Raw genomic sequence first — 22066 nt, 5'->3', positions numbered from 1 at the left:
CACCTGGCATTGGCCACAGATGGAAGACAGGATACTAGGCTAGATGGACCTTTGGTCTGACCCAGTATGGCTGTTCTTATGTACAAGTCTGATGTTATATGAATGTCTAACCTTCTACAAGCATTGGGCCAAATGAAGTGTAGATTGATTTTTCTGTGGGATTTATCCCTTCATTTTTTCTTTTGTTTTCTTTTTAAATAGAGAGCTGCCTCACTCCCCTCAGAATCTTCTGGCCATCCTAAATTCTTCATACAGCCGCAGTGTGATGCTTTCCTGGGTGCGTCCCTTTGATGGAAACAGCCCTGTTCTCTACTATATAGTAGAGTTGTCTGAGAACAGTAAGTGGAGTCAATACATTGCAACCTCTTGTGTTTCTTAACTATTCAACCTTCATTTCAGGCTTAGCTTTTACCAGAGCTAGTGACAAAATATTAGTACTATTTGCATATTCAGAAAGAAGTATGGTTTCTGCACAGGACTGGGAACAAGAACTCCTGAGTTTTAATCTAGATTAACATCACATCAGAAAGGTTATGAAGAGAAAAAGGTGATTAAAGTAATCAGCAAACCTGGACTCCATCCCCAGCTCTGCTAGTGAATTGCTGTATGATCTCAAGCAAGTCATTTAACCTTTCTACGCCTCAGTTCCCCATCTGTAAAATGGGGATAGCAATACTTTTTCTCTCACCCTCTGTCTGTTTTGTCTGTGTATTGGAAAAGGAATTCTCTCTTGCTAGGTGTTCATATGGCTCCTAACACAATGGGGCCCCAATCTCAGATGGAGCCTCTAGATACCATGGCAATGTTAAAAATTATTTTAATGGCTTACTAAAGATGCTGGAAATGGAGGTAACGATGCACTCTGCCTTCAAGACTACCATCCTTAATGCACATACAGTTTCATATGTTAACTCCCGCTTTCCCTTTTCTGCTATTTTAACACACTTCCTCTAAGTTGGCAATTGAGGCTAGTGCCTAGACGGATACCTAGCTTCATAGGTTGCAAAGCTGGACATTCTGAACTGTCACTCCTTACAATTCCCTCTTCCTGCCAAGCTGCCACTTCCTGGCACTTTGTTTGCAATGTTATCCAGGGACAGAGCTAATGCCTCTTTAGAATTTGGCTGAGGGGTGAGGTGCACAAAGGGCAGTTATTTTGCTCCTCTTTCCCGTTTTGGGGATCAGTTACCTTAGCGAGACTTTCTTGTCTCATCTACCCTGAGAAGCGGAAAAGCAGGCCCAAAAAATGGATTTCCCATGGCGAAGCAAAAAGCGCTGCTTTTCTACCATTTGAAAGTTAGCTAGTGCAAATCTAAAAGGTAAATTGTGATGATTTCAGATCTAGTGAATAGCAACTTGTTTTGCTACATGGAGAACCTGGGGTTGGGATCGCTCTTAAGACTCACTTTCTAGGCTGGAGTGTTTGGATCTTCAGACTTAAGGTTTCAGAATTGATGATTTTGACATCAACCAGGCAGAGTGCAATTATCCAATCCTAGCATAGCTTTGAAGTGCTACTCATAGCCAGGGCCGGCGCAACCCATTAGGCGATCTAGGCGGTCGCCTAGGGCGCTACAATTTGGGGGGCGGCGACCGTGGCGGTATTTCGGCAGCAGGACCTTCTGCCGCCTTTGTGGGGGGCGGCATTTCGGGGCGGGACCTTCTGCCGCCTAGGGCAGCAGAAAAGCTGGCGGCGCTCCTGCTCATAGTTATTGTCATGGAAGCAACTCTTGAGAAGATTCTTAATGGCTGATTCCCAGTCTATTTAGTATGGAGCTCCTTGGAACACGCTGGAACAATGTGCAGGTGCAATGTGATGCCTGCTAATTAGGTGGTCAGCCTTCTTCTTCACCAGCTGAAGTTTCTTAGTGGCCTTAAGGTGTAGTCTTGCAGTATTCCAGTCTGGTGTTCTGAAAGGCACCATCAGCTAGAAAACACAATAATTCACCTTATAAAATATGTAAGAAGTTCAGCAAAGGTCTGAGAGAGTTCTACAGAAGTCCTGTGACTAATGTCTCAGAACTCCACAGAATCCTCTGAACTCTTACACACGGTGAGATAGCTCCAATAATTTTTATCTGAAGGCATTTTAATCTACCACTAAGTGAATCTCATCACAAATCATAGATGTGTGCTTGAGTAAGATGGATAACTGCAAAAAAACCCAACCCCCTTGCGTTCTATGAACTGAGTACCTTCTGTTCACTGAAAATTCTCTCTCTTCCAGGACCATTCTATACTGTACTGTACTTTGAGTTTTCACTGTTTGTTTTATCTACATTGCTTTTATTGTTCTCACTTCATAATCACTTGTTTACACAGGGCAGAGGGGACTCTGAGTTCCTGAATGTCCATGCCCTTGTTTCAGTCCTCTCCTTTTATGTATTAATACTCATTTGCTATCGATTCCAAAAGGACCATAAGCAATGTCGGCAGCGAGTTTGGTTTGTATCACTGATTTTAATTAGTGCACAGCTTCACTATCTCCATTTCATTTCTTTTTTTAAATCTCGGAATATATTGATTGTGAATCATTTTCATCTGATGAGTATATGGTTTAGCCTTAGTTGGCACCTACCGATTTCCTACTTGAGGTAACCTTGGCATCGTGTCTCGTCTGTCTTTTTTCAGCAGTGTTCCTGATCAGTGCTGAATTGTGATACTATACTGTTGACATAGCTTTGTCTCAGACATGTTTGTAAACAAATTCTCTCTTCGTTTTTCATAGAAAATTCTTTACTTTTTTTTCTCCCTGTTCTTTTTGGGCCACAGGTGCCTTTTCATATACAGAAAATATTGGGGATTTTTTGCATATGCTCTCCATGACCTCATTTGCTTGTATCTGTAGCTCTTTTACTGTCAGCAGCAATACAATATGTTAGGTATCCTATTTCCCATTTGTTGTTATATAGATGAAGATTGGTGGGGTTATTACTTTTCAGTTCCCAGTGATGCACAGAAGTCTTCGTTCTTGATTCGGTGCAATTTTAATACACAGATTTCATTTTGCAGTGTTATAGTTGCCAAAATGTGTCCTGGATTTTGTTGACTTTTCTTTTGACTGTTGTGATTTGAATACATTTCTAATAGCTTTAACATCCATTACACATTTTAAAGTACATACAGTGAGCAAATACATAATAAAGGTATCCGTTATAAAAAACTAGCTGAAGAAGGCTCAAAATAATGAGTGAAATTTTCAGGGGACTAATTACTAGCTCCACTGAAGAATGGCATATTGCTCCACCTGGCATGGATGAAAGCTCTTTTCCATTGGTATCGGTGCAGTAAAGGGATGTAAACAACTGATTTTAATTAGGGGGGGGAAATAGCAGCAGCTTGTATAGATGGATTGCAGGAAAAGCATCTGATTTCATTCACCTTGTTCACCTAATCTTTAAAACGAAGTGTATGTACCTTGCAGGATACAGCAGTTTTCAAACTAATTAGTCACAATAGACCACTACCATGGGTGATTTGAGTCATAGGGCCTCAAACATGTTGCATTTGGGGAAAATGTATAGTTTGATTCATAAAAAATACATTTTCTGGGAAACGTTCCTTAAGCATTCAAACTACATGCATACAAGGGTAAGAACCCACATTCACAATAGACATTCCAAACAAGTGATTTTGTGGCTTACTGTGGATTTGTACTGGCATCATTCTGTATGCCTTCATAACATGGTTAGCCACTGCTATAGTGTACCTAGGAATTCTGTGTTGTATATATCTTTGAAGAGATCCATTCACTTTATTGCCAGGGTGTCAATGTTTTTGGAGTTAATCAAAAGTTACTTCTACTTGGTAGCTATTAAATCATATTAAATCCCTGCTTCTAAAAAAAAAAATATGCACACGCTTAACATTAAGTCTGTGTATAGTTCTACTATCTCAGTAGAATTACTCGAATGATTAAAGATAAGTAAAAAGAACAGGAGTACTTGTGGCACCTTAGAGACTAACAAATTTATTAGAGCATAAGCTTTTGTGGACTACAGCCCACTTCTTTGGATGCATATCATGCATATCATGCATCCGAAGAAGTGGGCTGTAGTCCACGAAAGCTTATGCTCTAATAAATTCGTTAGTCTCTAAGGTGCCACAAGTACTCCTGTTCTTTTTGCGGATACAGACTAACACAGCTGCTACTCTAAAGATAAGTAGTTGCATAAGCCTTTGCTGGATCAGGGCTTAAATATATATGTCTTGAAGGCTATTTGTTACGACCCAGACTCATTTATACATAAGGCTTAGAGGATGGTAGTCCGTAAGGCCTTCGAGCAGGGGTGGGCAAACTACAGCCCATAGGCCGGATCTGGCCTGCCAGCAGTTTTAAGCTGGCCCTCGAGCTCCCGCTGGGGAGCGGAGTCTGGGGCCGCTCCACGCAATTCCTGGAAGCCATGGCATGGCCCTGCTCCGGCACTTCAGCTGGGGTGCAGGGTCAGGGTCTGCTCCACACGGCTCCTGGAAGCAACGGCTTGGCCCCCGTCTGATTCCAATGGGAGCTGCAGGGGCGGTGCCTGCAGACGGGTCAGCATGCAGAGCAGCCTGGCCACGCCTCCGCGTAGGAGCTGGAGAAGGGACATGCCGCTGCTTCCAGGAGCTGCTTGAAATAAGTGCCGCCCGAGCCTCTCCTCGCGTCCCAGCTGCCTGCCCCAGCCCTGATCCCAGCCTGGAGCACCCTCCTAGACCCCAAACTCCTCATCCTCAGCCCCACCCCAGAGGCCTCAATCCCCTCCCTGCACCCCACTCCCCCCCAGCCCAGAGCCCCCTCCTGCACCCTGAACTCATTTCTGGCCCCACCCCACAGCACACACCACCAACTAAAGCCCCCATCCCCTCCTGCACCCCAACCCCAATTTTTTGAGCATTCATGGCCCACCATACAAGTTTCTATTCCCAGATGTGGCCCTCGGGCCAAAAAGTTTGCCCACCCCTGCCTTAGAACATGGTGATCTCAGACCAAATGAAATCCCTAAAATTACATTTGAATAATTGGACCCTATTGGATTCCTGCAGACTGTTGGAAGCCTTGAACTTGAATATTTCACATTCTCAAATTGTTATGAACACAGATGTATTTGGGGAGACAAGAGAAACTTCAGCACTTTCCAGTAGTGCAGGCTATACGATAGCATCTTGGAAAGGGGCAGCATCTGAAATATATTCCAGAGCTATGGAAATCAGCTTTCTGCTAAGAAAACAATGGTTCTATATCAACAAACAGGAAGGTATAGGACATCCATCTTGAGTTAGGAAGTCTTTCAACTCAGTTGATATCCCCTAAGAACAACAGGCAGACCTCAAATGTGTAGAAGAAATTCCTCTTGGTGAGTCACTTGTCTTAGGAAGGAATGTCACTGGTGTCAAATAAGAGCCTCCAAAACAGAAATTCTTTGACAATCAAAACAGAAGTTCTTTACCATTTGATTTCTTGACCTGTCAAGTATAGAGTCACTTTCTTATTTTCATGCAGCTTAATTTGAAAAAAGGTAAGACAGCACTAATTCAAAATAGCCAGCATGTTTGAGCAGATTGATAACTAAATGAGAAACTTTTTCAGCCAACAACAATTAAATTGGAAGACCGAGTGAGCGGAACCCAGAGTATGTTCCGGACAGCTTAAGTTAAATGAAAGATTAGCACTGTCTGCTCAATATAATGGAGGTTTATTTAATAGATTGACCTGGTAAGTCTTTTGTCATCGTGGAACTTCTCCAGGCTTTCTGGGTCAGGAGACTGACAGTAATCCCTGAAGGAAGGGAAAGTGGATGTTGAAATTTTTATTGAAGGTTTCCTATGTCAAAATTGTTCTTCTACATGGTGAAACAAGTTTCTTTGTAATTCTGTTTTGGTTGTGCATTTAAGCTGGAAGGGCAGCCCTTCAACGGGTTTAGTTTATTGATTGTCAAGAGAAGACTTGCTATTTAAATTTTAAAGATACTCTGCAAACCTGCTGTATCCGCTGCTCCATGAGCAAGCAAATCCTCCCCAAACCACTTTTCCTGTACAAATCAGAGTGCCCAGGAGATGAATAGGGTTCGTTTATATTAGTTTTCAGTTTAATCTCTCTTCCTGCCAGATCTTTTATCTTCCACCAGGAGAGGAAAAAGAATAAATAAAGTATTCTACAGATGCAGTATATAAACAGAGCAGAGTCCCAAGGTGCTGAGGAGATTAATAGGCTCCATTGTTGAATCAAACTGTTCACTAGATCGAACTGTTTGGGTTAAGCACACTCAAGTGGTATTTACACTAGCAGTAAACAAATGAAACTGAATTGTTCCAGGAAATGGACCAGCGCGGATTAGCTCATTTAAGGGCATTCAGCATTCTTGTTTGTGTGTGCTTTTCCATTTTCTTGATTAAGTGGCTTCAGGGAACTTACTAAAGTCAGCCATACCTTAACTCCTGCTTCCCATTAATTTTCATTGTGCACTTGGGTGTAGTGAGGTGAACAGTTGTTTGGCCGCGGTCATAGGATAAGTTCTATGAAAGGCAAAGTAAAGAGTGCAAAGAGAAAACTTAGCCTATGGTTTTCATAGTAAATATATTCTCAATGTAGAATTGAGCTCTTGTAGTCAAGATCACTGTTAGCAAGCCTTTGCCAAACAAACCCCAACTGGTGTGAGAAATCTACTGTTCTGCAGGTATCTATCCAGGATTCCTACGACTTGCTGTGTCAGGGGTCACATTAAGATGACTTTTCTCTCAGAAAGCTATTACTATAATAAATATATTTTGAATAATTAAAAGATGCAGCCTTTATAGCCCAACTGGCATCAAGCCTGAGAGGGTTTTAACTTGTTAAAGAACCAGCCAGCAAAGCGCTGAATTAGTGATTTGTATGTTGGTGACATTTAACACATTTGGGACATCTCATCTTCATTTGCAGGCAGTGTATGGCTTCATCTAGGTGATCTGTTAGGGACTGCAGTGCAGTTCTGAACCATATGCACAGATATGTTGCCAAAATCTCTGGCTAGGTCCTCAGTTGTTTTCAGAAATGTTGGTAATTTTAAGCGTGGAATGTGAAAACAGCTGGTATTATTAAAAACTGATCACGTCTTTAAATCCACTGACAAGACCCAAATGTCACCTCTTCTTGACTGCCCCAGTCATGACTTGGGGGAGAATATATGACGCCATGATATGTAATAGAATGCTAAACTGTATATATGTTCAGCCACTAGTTGGCACTGTAATATACATTATTTAAGCTACCCTCAGCCATACCTGGCAGAGCATTAAAGGAACTTTTAGTGAACAGCTGGTATGTCCCTCTGAGAAGAAAGCTCTGTGGCCATTTCATATCTAGTACAGAAGCATGACCTGCTAGTAGCAGCCCTGCAACCTACCATGTACAAGAAATACATGATGTGGTGTCAGAAGTAAACTAGTGCCAGAGGAAAACAGAAGGAACAAAAGTAACAGAGGTTGCAGACTGGAAAAAAGCAACAAAGGATCTCATCAACATGCCACTCTTCAATGCCTCAGAGAGTTTCAGCTTTGACACACCTTCACAATGGACAGACGGGAAGCAGTATTTTGCATGATTATCAGTTGCTACAAAACTCTATAAGGAAAATGAAGAATTTATGCTATTGGGAAGCAGGAAGAGCATATCTTTAAATCCTTTGCCTTTACTGAAGACCGTCACAAAGATGATTATGAAGCGTTCTGGCTATGTTTGATGCAAACTTTGTCTCAGAAACAAGTGGTTTATGAAGGAGCATGTTTTCATCAGAGATTTCAAGGACCAGGGGAAAATGTTGAATATTTTTTTAGGCGCTCTGCATGCATTGGCTGAAAACTGATTTTGGAACTGCAAAACATGAAAATATCAGACAGGCTTGTTAGTGGGTTAAAAGATAAAAATTTGTCACAGCAGGTGCTATTTAAAATAGACTTAACTGTACACAGCTATTCAAATAGCAAAGCAGTCTGAGCTGGTGAGACAGCAAAACCAAGAGCAACTTATCAAACTTGAAAATAATAAACTATCTTGGATGCTATTAACCGATGCAGCATGATTGCTACAAGTCATTACCATAAGAACCCTGAGGCAAGAGAAAAGAACTCCCAGGCTACTAGGGACAAATTCCAGTCAAACACCAAAGCCTTACACCCAAAATGTACAAAATGTGGAAAATCATATCCCATGAGATGAGGCATGTCCAGCCAAAGATGCAAGGTGTAATGAATGTGCAAAATATGGATATTTTGCAGCTGTTTGCCACACTAAAACAATCAAGGAGCTTCATATTACAGACAATGAAGAGCCATTATTTCTGTGGATCTATCATGTGTGATGACTAATGCTTAGATTTTGTCATGGATATTTTTAGTAAAAGTCATGAACAGGTCACAGGCAATAAAGAAAAATTCATGGACGCCAGTGACCTGTCCATGACTTTTACTAAAAATATCCATGACAAAATGGGGAGTTCAGCTGTGGGGTCCCCACATGGCCCTGCAGTGGCTAGGCAGCTGCAGGGACCTGCTCAAAGCTCTAGGGTCCCCTACCAGCCGTGGTGGGCTCGGAGCTCTGGGGTTCCCCCATCACCTGTGGTAGCCAGGAGCTCGGGGTGGGGGGCCTGTACCTCACAGCTGTTGCAGGCTGAAATCATGGAGGTTGCTGGAAGTCAGATTTTGTGACTTCCGTGACCTCTGAAAAAAATCGTAGCCTTAGTAATGACAGAGCCTGTCTAGAGAGTGAGACTTAATATTAATAGAAAGACTTTAAAATTGACTCAGGAGTAGATGTCAGAGTTATCTTTGAAGGGACTTATAATAACCTTCAACCCCACCCCACTCCCGGAGCTGAAGTTACCTGACAGTTCGGAATTGTCCTGGAGGTATTTTGAACTGCATGAGTCAGTTCACCACAGCAACAGTAGCTTTGCATTCAGAGTGCATGTGATCAAAGACTAGAGTTACCATATTTCAGATTCCCAAAAGGAGGACATTGCCGGAGGGGAGGGATGGCATAGGGGGTACAGTTGGGGGTGCCAGAGGGAGAACCTGTGGTGGGGGTCCTCACAGGTGTTGCTTCCTATCATGGTGTGAGAGCAGCTGGTGCAAGCAGTGACAGACGTCAGTCAGCACTTCCCTGTGGGACCTCCTCCCCAGGGCTGGGAGTTGGGACCTGGGTGGGTGGGATTCAGCCTTGGCTTTCGGGGGAATGGACCAATTAGCTGCAGGTAGAAGGGAGGGACCAATTAGGAAGTGGACCAATCAGGGCTCTTTCTGAGCAGCCATTTGTCTGCTCTGCAAAAACCCCAGACATTTCCTGATATTTGAAAAGTCACCTGAACAGAGAAAGGAGGCTCAAAAAAAAGAGGCTGCGTCCAGGAAAACCCAGACATATGGTAATCCTATCAAAGACCAGCAATCTTCTTAGGCATGATAGCCATGATGGGCCTAGTGAAAACAGTGGAAGAACTCGACAGAGAATTTGAAGATATTGGACTTTTGAAAGGAGATCCAGTACAAATAAACTAGAGACAATGCTGAACGATGTAATGTACAAACACTTCTACCAGACAGACTTTGGAAGAGACTAGCTCCAGATTTATGCTAATTCAGAAGACATCATTACCTGATCGTACTGGTCTATTTTCCAAATGCATGGAAATAATTAACTTGAAAGACAAAGCATGATGCAGTGTTATTAAGCTCAAGTGCACTTTTGCTCACTTTGGTATTCCAGAACAACTAGTGACACACAATGGACTACAATTCAGCGCAGCATAATTTAAGTCATTCCAAACTAAATATGATTGATCATATTACTAACAGCCCACGTTACTCACAAGAGAATGGAGAGGCTGAGAGAGCAGTAAAAACAGTCAAGAAAATCGTATGCTGGAAGAGCCATTTCTTGCTCCGAGTTACAGATAACAGCATGAGCATCTGGTGGGTCTAGTTCTACACAACTTCTGCTGGGAAGATCACTCAGTACTGCTATTCCAACTTGAGATAGTCTTTTCCAAAGTGGCCAGACATGAAGAGAGTTGCCAAATTGGATAAAAAGGAAAAAAAAGAGTATGAACACTGTTACAACAGACACCACTCAGAAGTGCCACGTCTAGGATCTGGTGACCGAGTTCATGTCAAATTGGAAAGAAAAACTTCAGCTGTCATAAAGAAAAAGAATTCAGTGTTCAGAACATATGTGATGGAGGCCAACAGTGGAGAGTTCAACAGAAATTGTCAACATCTACAGTTTGTTCAGAACTGAACAATCAGAGAAAATTCTACAGATGGCAGACAGAGAACAAAAAGATGACGATTCAAAGATTCCAAACTGAACACAGCCAATTGTTGCAGCAAATGGACAGCCAGATGACAAAGTTGCTATGCATTCGGCTTATGTAATTAGAAAACCAGTATGATTCAGTGACACTTAACAGATCGATCTGTTCTGAACTTCAAAGACAGCATGAGAGTGTAAATTTTGTAAATGGTAAGAATGAGGAAGAGATATAATGGAATGCTAATCTGTATTATACTAATCTATCACTAGGTGGCACAGTGTATACCATACCTTATTTAAGTTAACCTCAGCCACATCTGTTCACTATAAGAAGGAAGTTCTATGGCCACTTCATATCTGGTACAGAAGTGTGACCTGCTAGTAACAGCCCTGCAACCTACTGTGTACAAGAAATATATGGCATGCTAAGGTGAAAAGAAGACAGAATATTTAATTTCCAACATATTTCATTTTTCACCTCTCTGAAACTTGGGACTGTAATTCAGACAGCAGAGAAGCTCAGTGTGTGAACTGACAGTGGAGGTTTTACATTACCGCTGGAGCAGTTTATTCCAAGGAGCCATCCTAAGAAATTATTAGACTGAATATAAGACAATACATCTGTAGGAAACATCCAGGCATGTAGAAGCCTTCCCAGGTCTTGCAGCAAAGAGCTAATCTGGCTGACAGAGTCACTCTTCCACACCTGCTAGAAAGCTGGGTAGAAAAATGTTGCAGACTAGCTGTGAATTTCATTACAGCCCTTCAGCCAGAGACACTCATAGGTGCAGTGTGTAATGGACTGCTAAACAGATGGGTTGCGAAATACACAGCCCATCTGTCTTTATTATGCTCATTTCCTCTTTTATTAAACTGTTAATGAATACAGTTTTTAGTTATTAAACAGTGACAATGGTAGCATCCCTTTCCAGTAGACACATGTGCAATCTACCTAACCATGGGGGTAGACAGGAAGGTTTCTTTTGTTCCTCTGAGGAAAGAAGTTAAAGGAAGCATATTGTAGTCATAGACATTCACTCACTTCTTAAGGGCTTATAACAAGCACCTCAATATTATTAACATGTGTGTGTTCCTCCACCAGACTCTCCCTGGAAAGTGCATCTATCAAATGTTAACCCTAAAATGACCAGCATCACTGTGAGTGGATTAACTCCAGCCCGTACCTACCAATTTAGGGTGTGTGCTGTTAACCAGGTGGGCAAGGGCCAGTATAGCACTGAGACCAGCAGGTAAAGTAAAAGTAGATCCCTATGTAAAGCATGTGAAGTAACCCCTAATCTGTTCAGAATTGTTAAAATGAAGTTACCTTTTGTACCACAGTGTGGGGATGTGGGCACTCAGCGGACAGCCCTGGTTATATGAAGTGCCTAAGAACTTTGAGCAGTATTTAGCCATACTGGCAGTTAGCACCAGCAGCAGCACATTCTGCATGCATTGGGGACAGAGGTGCATCCATCTTTGCAGAATAACAATCAAACAGGATCATAGAAGAAGATGAAGTGAATGCATGTAGGGCCAAAAAATGTTTTCCTGTTGTTTAAGACTCAGTGGTTAACTCCGGCCTGGGCAGAGCACTCACCCAGTCACTGCATGTCACTTCTATAATTACTTCACTTGTGACATAGAAAGATGGCTTCATCAAGTTTAGTTTCAGATGTATCCCCCTACCTTTATAAACCAAAGCTTGCTATGAGCATGAATTGTAGAACAGCTGAGGTTTAAATGGCTTTTTCAACATGCAGGTGTTTGATATGAAAAATATTGAAAGAGTCAAAAGGAGTCACAGATTCTGATCTGAGCTCTAACTCATTCAGGCTTGTAATGTTTTCATACAGTTGAAGCAGCATGGGGGATTCAGACAGAATAAGGTTACCTCAGCTGTCCTCCTTGTTGCTTGCTTAACTGATTTTCTATTATGTTGATTTGTTGTAACTATTTCATGCAAAGTCATCAGTAGTTTGATCAGCATTATGCTTCTTTCTAGTCTTTGGACTTAAGTAAATAAAGCTGGTTCACATTTAGTGGAGACATAAAATAAAATGCTAGAGCTTTTTCTCCCAACGCCCACATCCCATCACATTCTTTTGTGCTTAGATTGATGTTACCTGAAGAACCTCCCAGCGCTCCTCCTAAAAACATAGTAGCGAGTGGACGTACCAATCAGTCTATCATGGTTCAGTGGCAGCCTCCTCCTGAAAGTGAACATAACGGGGTTCTCCATGGGTACATCCTAAGGTGAGTGACTTATGCTCTGGCCTAGAGGGATCTTAATATAAAGTCTGGCGCTAAATGTCTTAGTGTCTTAGAGGTGGACATCCTAGTGGTGTGATACAAATAAAAAAGAGTGTTTAAAAGACAATGTCTAATTGTGTTCTAATTTATCATTAGATATTATTTGCACAGTGCCATGCGTGCATAGTGCTTTGCAGACAAATAAAAGACTCCCTACTGCAAGGAGCTCATAATTTAAGTCAGACATATCACACAAGTGGAACAGTGGCATTCTGGGTTCTGGAGGAACAAGGATATTGCCAATAAAGTAGAGAGGATGTGACGGATCAGGTGAGCCATGGCCAGATTAGGGTTTGGAGTTGAAAATAAATTAAGTAAATAGTCTTTCTGCAGCCCAGCTATACTGTTAATGTAAAGGGACTTCAGATGGGTAACTGAAAAACACTTATTTCATCCAATCTTTCCACTTATGTATGGAGAGGGTGTGGCTCCTAAAACAGGGTATGATCAGATTGAGAGATTTCCCAGACCACATTCATTTTCTAGTCTCTTTGGGAGTCAGTAACCAGTCCAGCTGGACTCAGCGATTGCATGGTTCCCAGTTGGCTCCCTAATTGTCCCTGCAGTGAGAGCAGGCAGCTGTGGCATTCCCTCTGCTCAGGAAGGCCTTGTCTACACTCGATACTTTTCTGGGAAATCTAACATTGTACAACCACTGGTATAGTGCCAAGCAAGGTTGGAGCCCCAGTTTAGACAGACTACAGATGGCTGGTGGCATTTTTACCAGTCCTCTAGATCTGCTAAAGGATATGGTGATAAAAATTCTAGTGCCCTTTTTACACTAGTGTTATCACTTTGCTACCATTGATGGAGCTGCTTTGGTGGTATTACTGAGGGTGGAAATTTCCTGCCAAGCTTAGTGCAGACACAGCTGACGAATGTTAACCATTTCCCTGTCACCCAAGCAATGAGGTCTGTATGTCCAATCAGAAGATACAACAATGTGGTTTATATAACTCTTGACTATATTCCTGCACCCCAGCCTTCTTACCTGGCAGTTTTTCAAATGTCAATTAAAGTGAAAAGATGTGTACACAGCACATACCGTATTTGGCGAGCTCTCACTATGGTATGCTTTCTCCACCACCCCTTTTTATTGTCATTTGTGTGTGTGTTATATCTGTTTTATAGACTATCTGCTCCTCTGGGCAGGGATTTGTCTGCAGCAACTATGGTGTCATGCACATCTATGGGTCCGTCTATAAATAACAAACAGTAACTGTAGGCAACACTGTTTGCACGCCATCAATCTTGGCCAGTTTACTACATTTCTTGGTGAAAGCCTGTGAATCAACATTGCAATATGCCAAAGACTAAAGCTGAAGCTTTGAGTTCAGATGGATTGCTGGGGAAAGCTGCAGGACCTTATTCGCTACTGGGCACAGATATATTGGGGAGCTGGTTGCAGCTCACTGATTCAGGGCTCTGGTTGTGGTGGAACAGGAGGTATCCTGCTCTTTGCTTACACTGCTGAGGTCCCTAATGGCAGCATAGTGTCACGTTTGGTGGAACTCAGCTCTGCCACGCCCCTTTCTGCCCCTACTATGTCCCTTCCTCCCCATTTACTCAAGGGTTGGTGAGGGAGGTTATTTTAGAAGATTTCCCCCTACGGAGGAAGATGTCTTCACTGGGAATTTCTGGTTGATAAGCAACCTTGGTGGATCAGAGAATCTGTTACCATTTTCTCTGGTGCTGATATACTGTTGAATGAGTGGGATCAAAAGGCACTCTAGTGGGTCAGCTAGTCCAATCCCTTGCTTTGTCACAGGATTGGTTTTGATATTCCTAAACCAGCCCTAATAGATTGGTAGTTAGTCTGCCCTTAAATACCTCTGGAGATAGCAATTTTGCAGCCTCCCTACCCTTCGCAGCCTGTTCTACTGTCTGACTGTTTCATATAACATGTTGACTAATTTTTAGGTTAAACATTTCCTTCTGCAGCTCATGCCAAATTAGCATAATTGATCCCTGTCCTCTCTTTAACATCCCTTTTCATATTAGTAGAAAGTTATCCAGTCCATCGTCATCAGTCTGTACGAGTTTGTTGAAAACATTCTTTAGACGTTTAAATCATTGTGTCTAGGCTCCTGAGCAGGGAAACAAACCATTCAACAGGAATTTAAAATTGTAATAAAACTTTCCCCTGTAATATTCCAGGGTTGTTCTTGGGATTCAAAATGGGAGGGTTACAGGAAGGTATCTGCTGTTGAAGGGTTTTTCTGTACTAGTTTCAGCTGAGTTAGACTACAGTTACTCTTTATTAAAGGTGCCTTTTGAAATTAAGGATGTGAAAGACCCACTATAACATCAGGTCCATTGCGCTGTCTTTGCAGCATAGAATGATAATCCCACCGTAGAGGATGTATTGGACTTAAACTGACAGAATGCCTGATCTTAAAAGTGAAGGTGGACCGCACAAGGCCTATACAATATACAGCAAAGTATATATATGGTGAGAAAAATCACTAGGACATGACATTTCTGAACTGGCCTTTTTCCTCTGCTCTCTTTCTCACCAGCAGAGTGTTGTTTTTATAGGGGTGTCACACTAAGAGCACAATAGATTAGACCACAGGAGCACTCCACATTTTGACTGCTACCTGTGAGAGAAAACAGAGTGCTGAGCAAAGAATTGACATTGCCAAGATTCATACAACCTTCCTATCATCCCATAAGTGGAGGAAGGGGCGGTCGTGCATTGAATGGAGGCAGAGAGAGCCACCTAATAATCCCAGGGAGAGATTCTGACATTGCTTTGCTATATTTGCCTTCTGATTTTGTGTTAATATTTCATGGAGCTATGCTGATGTAGTCTCAATACAAAACATGCCCAAGTCAGGAAGCCACACTGCTCTTCCAACTCTTTGGGGTTGTCTGTATCACTGCTATTGGGTGATCAAGAGCTGCACTGAGATCTCTCTAGGAACAACAAAATCTCTAAGAATTAGGCCTTGTCTGAACACAGGGATTGCACTGATTAAATTTATATTGGTTTAAAATCACCGTAAATGAACCAATGAAACTTTCTCATGTAGGTAAGTCTTTAGTTATTGTTAAGCAGGGGCTGACTTAAAACAGCATAAACATAGTACGATGGATAAAATTCCAAACCTTCCCATAGTTGCCTTTTCACAGAATAGCAATGCTTCATTTGCAAGTCATAATGCCATTTGCTCTACTTATTTCTGATATGTTGATTAGCATATTGTAAGTATCTACTACACAGCTTGTTTCCTAAAGGGAAAAAAGCAAACAGTCTCACTTGAAGTGTTCAAATTTCCAAGGGTTGTTTGAGAGGAAATGGTAATTATAGAAAACAGTGGATTCTCAGAGTGCAAAAGAACACACCAATAAAAAAAAAGGCATCCAAATCTGTTCTGTTTTCCATAACTCCTCCTAAAGGGAAATGTATTCAGTTGTTCCACCTCTTTGGCAGAGGTTCATCACTATATAGCTATGATATATTACAAATCCTTATTTGGCAAACTGTTTCATCTATGTATTACCATTCTTCTGATTCCCACTCTTTAGCAAGCTCTTCAGTCCCTAGGCAACCCCTGTTTCAGGCCTTGTTATAATCATTCTGTGAATGTGGATTCCTGATGCAGGCTTGAGCTGACAGTCCCTTAGACCAGAAGGCCTGAACGCTACTGAGATCTTCTTGCTTTTCAGGTTGAGGCTGAGGAAGAAAACATTTCTCAAACTGATTTACATCAGCACCCTGATAAAAATCCTGTCCATGATATTTTTTATACTAAATCACAGCTTTTATTAGACAAGCCACATTTAAAAAGCTATAATTTTTCTACAGCCATAAAACAAGATAAAATGCCAGTTTTGTTTAGTCCTGAGCATGTAATTTCAGTGAAATCAGATTATAAATACTATAGCAGTCAAGCAGGGTATGATCTTATCGGGGTTAGTCTGTTGTTTTTGAGGACGTTCTATTATCCTTTGTATAATTCTGCAGTAAAAGTTTGAATATTGCATCTTCAGAGAGGAAGCTGTTTTGCTAGTCAGTGCATTTGCTATAATTGATGCCTTTTAACTGACTGCATTGAATTTTCCTTTTCTGTATGCAGGTATCGCCTGGCAGGCCTCCCTGGGGAGTATCACTATAAGAACATCACCAGTGCAGAGATTAACTACTGTTTGGTGAAAGACCTGATCATCTGGACTCAGTATGAAATCCAGGTGGCATCTTATAATGGAGCCGGGCTGGGAGCATTCAGCAGAGCAGTGACAGAGTACACTTTACAGGGAGGTGAGCTCCGCTCTGCAGGCTAAACTGCAAATCCTTTGCAGTCACTAATTTTTAGACCGAGTGAACAAATAGTGCAAGGGTTTGTCGGAGACAGAGGATTCTACAGGAGAGGTTCAAGTGAGATAGAGGCATTTACCAAGAGGAAAAGAGAGCCATAAGTCTTATTTACGCTAAAAGTCCTTTACACCTCTCTGGCAATATACAGGTGCCCTGAAGTGGGTGGAAATTACATCTATAACAAAAGGGTTTGTAATTACTTTTACACGTACTGAAAGGCGTGTTTACAGTACTGGATCAGTCTGAAGAATCCTTAGCATAATTGAGAGTCAGGCCCTTAAGATTTCCATTGATTTCCCTGATTGCAGGACTGAATTTTGAGCAAGAGACAGTCTCATGATCTCTGCTTTAGTAGGTCATAAAAACAATTAAACTATTTGAAAAAACTTACACTTTTACAGGGCATGTTAGTTTTTAATCAGGGAAGTATATATAATGGTTTGCTAATTGTTGATAGGAGTACATTATGATGTGAATACATGTATTGAGAGTTGTAGAGAGATTTTAAAAATAGACTATCCAAGTGCAGCACCAGTTTACCAAGACAGTTAAAGAGCAAGAAAATAGTCCAAGTTATATCTCAGAGAATCTAAAGTCTTGCAATATAGAAATAAGTAGACAGCCTCCAGTCCTTTAAAAACTTTGTATTGGAGCTGGAAATGCATTTCTTAAAGCCTTCTGCTATTAGATGGGAGTAATATTATATATCCCAGTTCTCTACCGAGAATTGATTTCTAAATGGAAAATCTAAAATTACTTTCATACATTGGTTTCCATTCTCTTTTTGTGCTCAGTTTTGTTTAGTTGGACACTTCAAGCTATCACAGCACCTTAACCTTCCCTCTGCTAAGACCCCGGTTTCTGACTTCCGACACTTTTTGTTTAACCCCGCAATTGACTCTAATGTTCCTTGATATGATAGTTGCTGTTATCATCTTTCATCAGTTCGCTGTCTGTCATTTGTAAGGATATAAATCCTCTGTTACAAACAAAGTGCAGTGAGTCCTGCGTTCAGTATGACTGGTAGAAGTATTTATAATGCAGGACAATCTATAATGCCCTATTCATCTTTATGTAATTCTTACTTAGTACAGATGAAAAAGCTAGGTGTTCCCTTTTTAAGTAATTCACAATAGCAATAAATAGCTCCATAATGGATGTTGCCATCCCCTAATGTTCTTGCGGATATCCTCGGGCTTTCAACCCACTTTAAAAACAGTTTGAATCCTTTTCACATTTGGAGTTGAGCAGAGGGGAGGCTGCGCAGCAGAGTTAGTATCAGGTCTCCGTATGTTAAGAAATGTATCATGTCCTATGCCACTCTCCCTGCAATTGGAGAATGTACAGACACCTGTTGTTTGTGACCATTTCTCACTGCTGACTGTGCCTCCTAAACCAGCAGGCGATTAGGAATGTAAATCAGAGCATGGGTGGAAACTATGTCTTGTAATACATAATATAGTTTAAAGATGAGCCTAAGAAACTTGCATCTATGCACCTTGCCCACCTCTCCACACACACCCCAATTCACACATATTAGTGATTCAGATTGCACTGGCAAAAACCTGCCTGTCTGTGGCTAGAAAAATTACCTTAAATACCTGGTATTAGTTGAATGTGCCATGCAATCAAAACCCTGGCAGCAAATGAGCGCTGAGAGCAGATCAACACATTAATATTGAATTCCCCTCCACCTCATTGGCCACGTGAGCTGTGGCCTCACACCTGAATGCATATGATTGGACTTTTATTAGTCTTTTTGGCATTTAGTAGTGGCAGCCCAAGAACCCATAGTTGACTATCAGCTGCTCAGAGCTCTTTTAAAATAACTCGTGGCCAGTGTCTAAGACAGAACATAACTTGCAAGATGCCTGAAGACCTGAACTCTCACAGAAACTGAGTTATAATGTCAATATAATGAGAGATATTGGCAAAGCATGCAACATCCTGAGGTCTGAGGGTCTGACTGTTTCAAAACCCCAAAAGTCTTTTTAGTGGGATATTCAGTATAACCCTTTGATGCTCTGTGTGTGTGTGTATATATATATATATGCCTTTCTTCATCAGGGTTTCTCCAGCTGTTCCTTACTTCTTTGATGTTATCTTTGACAGGGATTTGTGCCAACTTTCTGCACAGAGTAGCTGTTGCTCATTTGAACAGAGTCCTTCAGGAGTTTTCATCACTGTGTGAAAAGTTGAGGCTTCCAAGTATCTCTGCACAGAAGAGTTATTTCATATACATAAAAAGCCTTTTGGAGGATGATGCAAGTTGTCTCCCTTGCTGTGTTTGGTCCAGGAGAGAGACAATTTTTCTTCCCTTCACTCTGGGATCTAGCACTTCGATCTCAATCTTATTTACCTCTGAGGTGCTCTCCCTTTGAACAGCTCCTCCCAAAGTTAAATGCCAGTCCATGGATGTACATTAGCCTTCAAGTAACTTACATAGTAGACAGACATCAATTCCCCACCCATTTTCATAGCCCTCGAGGGTCACCTTTGTGATGTGTCTGAGAGACTGTGGCTCCACACTGAGGAGAACTATACCTGAGTCTCCAGTGCTCAAAAGCTGCTGCCAAACCCCAAGGAGAAAGTTATAATTTCAATATACATCTCTCTGATTTCGTGAGGAAACAGTCTGTAACATCGATCCCATTTCATACCGTTTTACTCAAGCTAGTTCTTCAACAAGTGCGGCAATGAGAAAGAAAGAATTGTTGTTGTTTTAAATACTTGGGAAGTGTTCAAATGCTATGGTAATGGGAGTAAGGAGGCAAAATAGGTTCTTAGGGCTGTAGTCCACGAAAGCTTATGCTCTAATAAATTTGTTAGTCTCTAAGGTGCCACAAGTACTCCTGTTCTTCTTTTTACTGTACTTAGACTCTGAAATATGGAAAATGCCCTCCAGTTACAATAGGGCAAACTCAAAACTACATACACTCAAAACCTTCAGACATTATGAACACGAGCCATACTACCAGGCAAATTGACTCAGAGGAGATCAATGAGATTAGTAAAGACAAAGGGCCAATGACAATGCCAACAGGTTGAAGAACCATGCTTGCCCAGTACAACTCAGAACTACCGAACCCTGCTCTATTTTATTTTCTGCAAGAACTGAAGTACCAAAGGCCCCCATCCCAAAAAAAAGTGCCTTTATGACCCACTCTCAAAATAAATTTGGGCACTTTACATTGCTTCAGGAAACCAATAGGTCTACTCTAAATGAGCCAACTAGAAAAGAGAGAGGTCATTCATGCTGGTCCTGAAACCTGAGGTTTAACTTGTTCTCCGAGGAATTCTTTGACTGGAAAGTGTAGAGCAAAAGGAAATGCATCTCTTAGAGTCATAGCATTTAGGCCAGAGGAGACCACCAGATCATCTAGTCTAACCTCCTGTGTATTGCAGGTGGTCAACACCACCCAGCACCTACACACTAAACCCAACAACCAAAATTAGACCTAAGTATTCCATCAACACACCCTGCTCCTGTGAGAGGGAAGAAGGAGAGAATGAAACCCACTGGCCAGTTCATCAGTCCTCTTGGTATTCATGTTGTATGTGACAATTCAACCTTCTTTCCTCCAACTGATAGCAGGAAAGTTCTGAGGGCCAGTCTTGTAGCCCAAAGTTCCAAGACATGGATACGTAGTCTGATCTCTTCTTTTTTGCTTCCAAAGCAGTGCAGTTTAGAGACATCCTCTATTGGGTATACCTGTGCCTATCATAAAGGTTAGGAACAGTTGAGTGAATGGTGCTTCTTGAACTCATGAGAGGTTGGAACCACCAGATTAGTGAATCCTTGATAGACATGATAGGGAGAGACAAAAGAGCAAGGTGAGTATTCGGATGATGTTTCTTCCTTAGCAATATGAAGGGAGTCACAAAGGAAATCTTGTTCCCTTTTCATTGAAAACTTGCCAGCAGGGCTGCCTTCTGTGTGTAGAAAATAGTTCTTGGGAAGAAATGTAGCTGCTATCCTTGAATCAAGAGTATCATCTCCAAGTGTTGGGTCCTTTGTTAGTTAAAAAATAGATTTCTCCCTGTTATTCCTTTAGGCCAAGTGGCTGAAACAAAGAGCAAGAGACTTGCAGAGGGGAATCTGCTTAGAGCAACCAGTTGTCTACGGTCAGATTGTGAACTGCTGCTTTATGATTATCAAGATGGGAGGGAACAAGGACCCCACTTCCCCTTCATGCCCCTACACAGAAGGGGCACAGAATTAAAGTCCTGGATCTCAGGCCAGGTGCTTAGGGAGAAAATGCTTCATTCATCAGCAGCTACACAATAAGAATTATGTGCTTTTGAGGCAAAATTATTTCCAGAGCTCCCACTGGGGCTCCACAGCTTAGCACCTGAAACCACTGCATGAAAGGAACAACCAAATTCTCAGATGGAGAAAAATCTGTGAGCCTGCCTTATTGAGATGTGAAAGTTGGCATCCTGAAAGTCAGGAGCTTGGGATCTTTCTGCACGCCTTTGTTGAAGATTTATATTTAAAACTGGTAGTCTGTCTATCTGAATCTGTGTGAGAATTAAATGCCTATTCACACATAGCTAGAGACGTGGACATGTGCTTATCCTTAATTCCTTCTTATTCCCATAATCTTGTTGGCCAACCCCATTTAATGGCTTTTATCTACAGTGCCTCCATGACCTTTTCTGCTAAGAGTCGTTTTAGAATGTTTTACAATTCAAGCAGTTGAATTCTAATACATTTTTAGCCAGATTAACTTTACCTGGAAGAATATAAAGGTTTGTTTCTGTCATACCAACTATGCTCTGAAATTCAGGGACATTTCAAAGGTGTCACACAAAGTTTGGAGCTGTACTCCAATGTGAGATCTTCAATATAATCACAAACATTACCAAAATTAGGTTTAAAAAAATCCAACATGCAATTACATAAGGATTTCTTTGTAAATACTTGTTGAAAGGAAGTTTTGTGTTCCTTGATAATAAATATATAACACAGATCTGCGTAGCTAAATACTGTATATAATTAGTGATACCTTTGTTGCCAATTTCAGCTCTCGCTACTTACTGATGATTTAATTTGGAGCATTGTTTGAGAGGTCAGCTATGATGGAAATGTAGCACAGCCCAAGTTCATGTTTTAATATACACTTGTTCAGATAACCATGGAGGTCAACTTTAACTTCAGCTCATAAAGA

The 22066-nt window shown here is 41.4% G+C and overlaps 1 protein-coding gene across 2 annotated transcripts in view; it reads left to right on the top strand.

Moving 5' to 3' along the window:
- The window catches only part of SDK1 (sidekick cell adhesion molecule 1), a 646617-nt gene that overhangs the window by 479634 nt on the left and 144917 nt on the right, over positions 1 to 22066 (top strand). For both annotated transcript variants that reach the window (XM_034784003.1, XM_034784002.1), the window contains exons 14-17: positions 202 to 338; positions 11364 to 11511; positions 12377 to 12517; positions 16657 to 16838. In XM_034784003.1, the coding sequence (XP_034639894.1) occupies positions 202 to 338; positions 11364 to 11511; positions 12377 to 12517; positions 16657 to 16838 (608 nt within the window). The remainder of the gene's footprint in view (positions 1 to 201; positions 339 to 11363; positions 11512 to 12376; positions 12518 to 16656; positions 16839 to 22066) is intronic.

The sequence above is a fragment of the Trachemys scripta genome, chromosome 10 (genome assembly GCF_013100865.1).
Source record: "Trachemys scripta elegans isolate TJP31775 chromosome 10, CAS_Tse_1.0, whole genome shotgun sequence".
In the NCBI taxonomy this organism is placed as follows: Eukaryota; Metazoa; Chordata; order Testudines; family Emydidae; genus Trachemys; species Trachemys scripta.
This window is presented reverse-complemented; position numbering and strand designations above follow the sequence as displayed.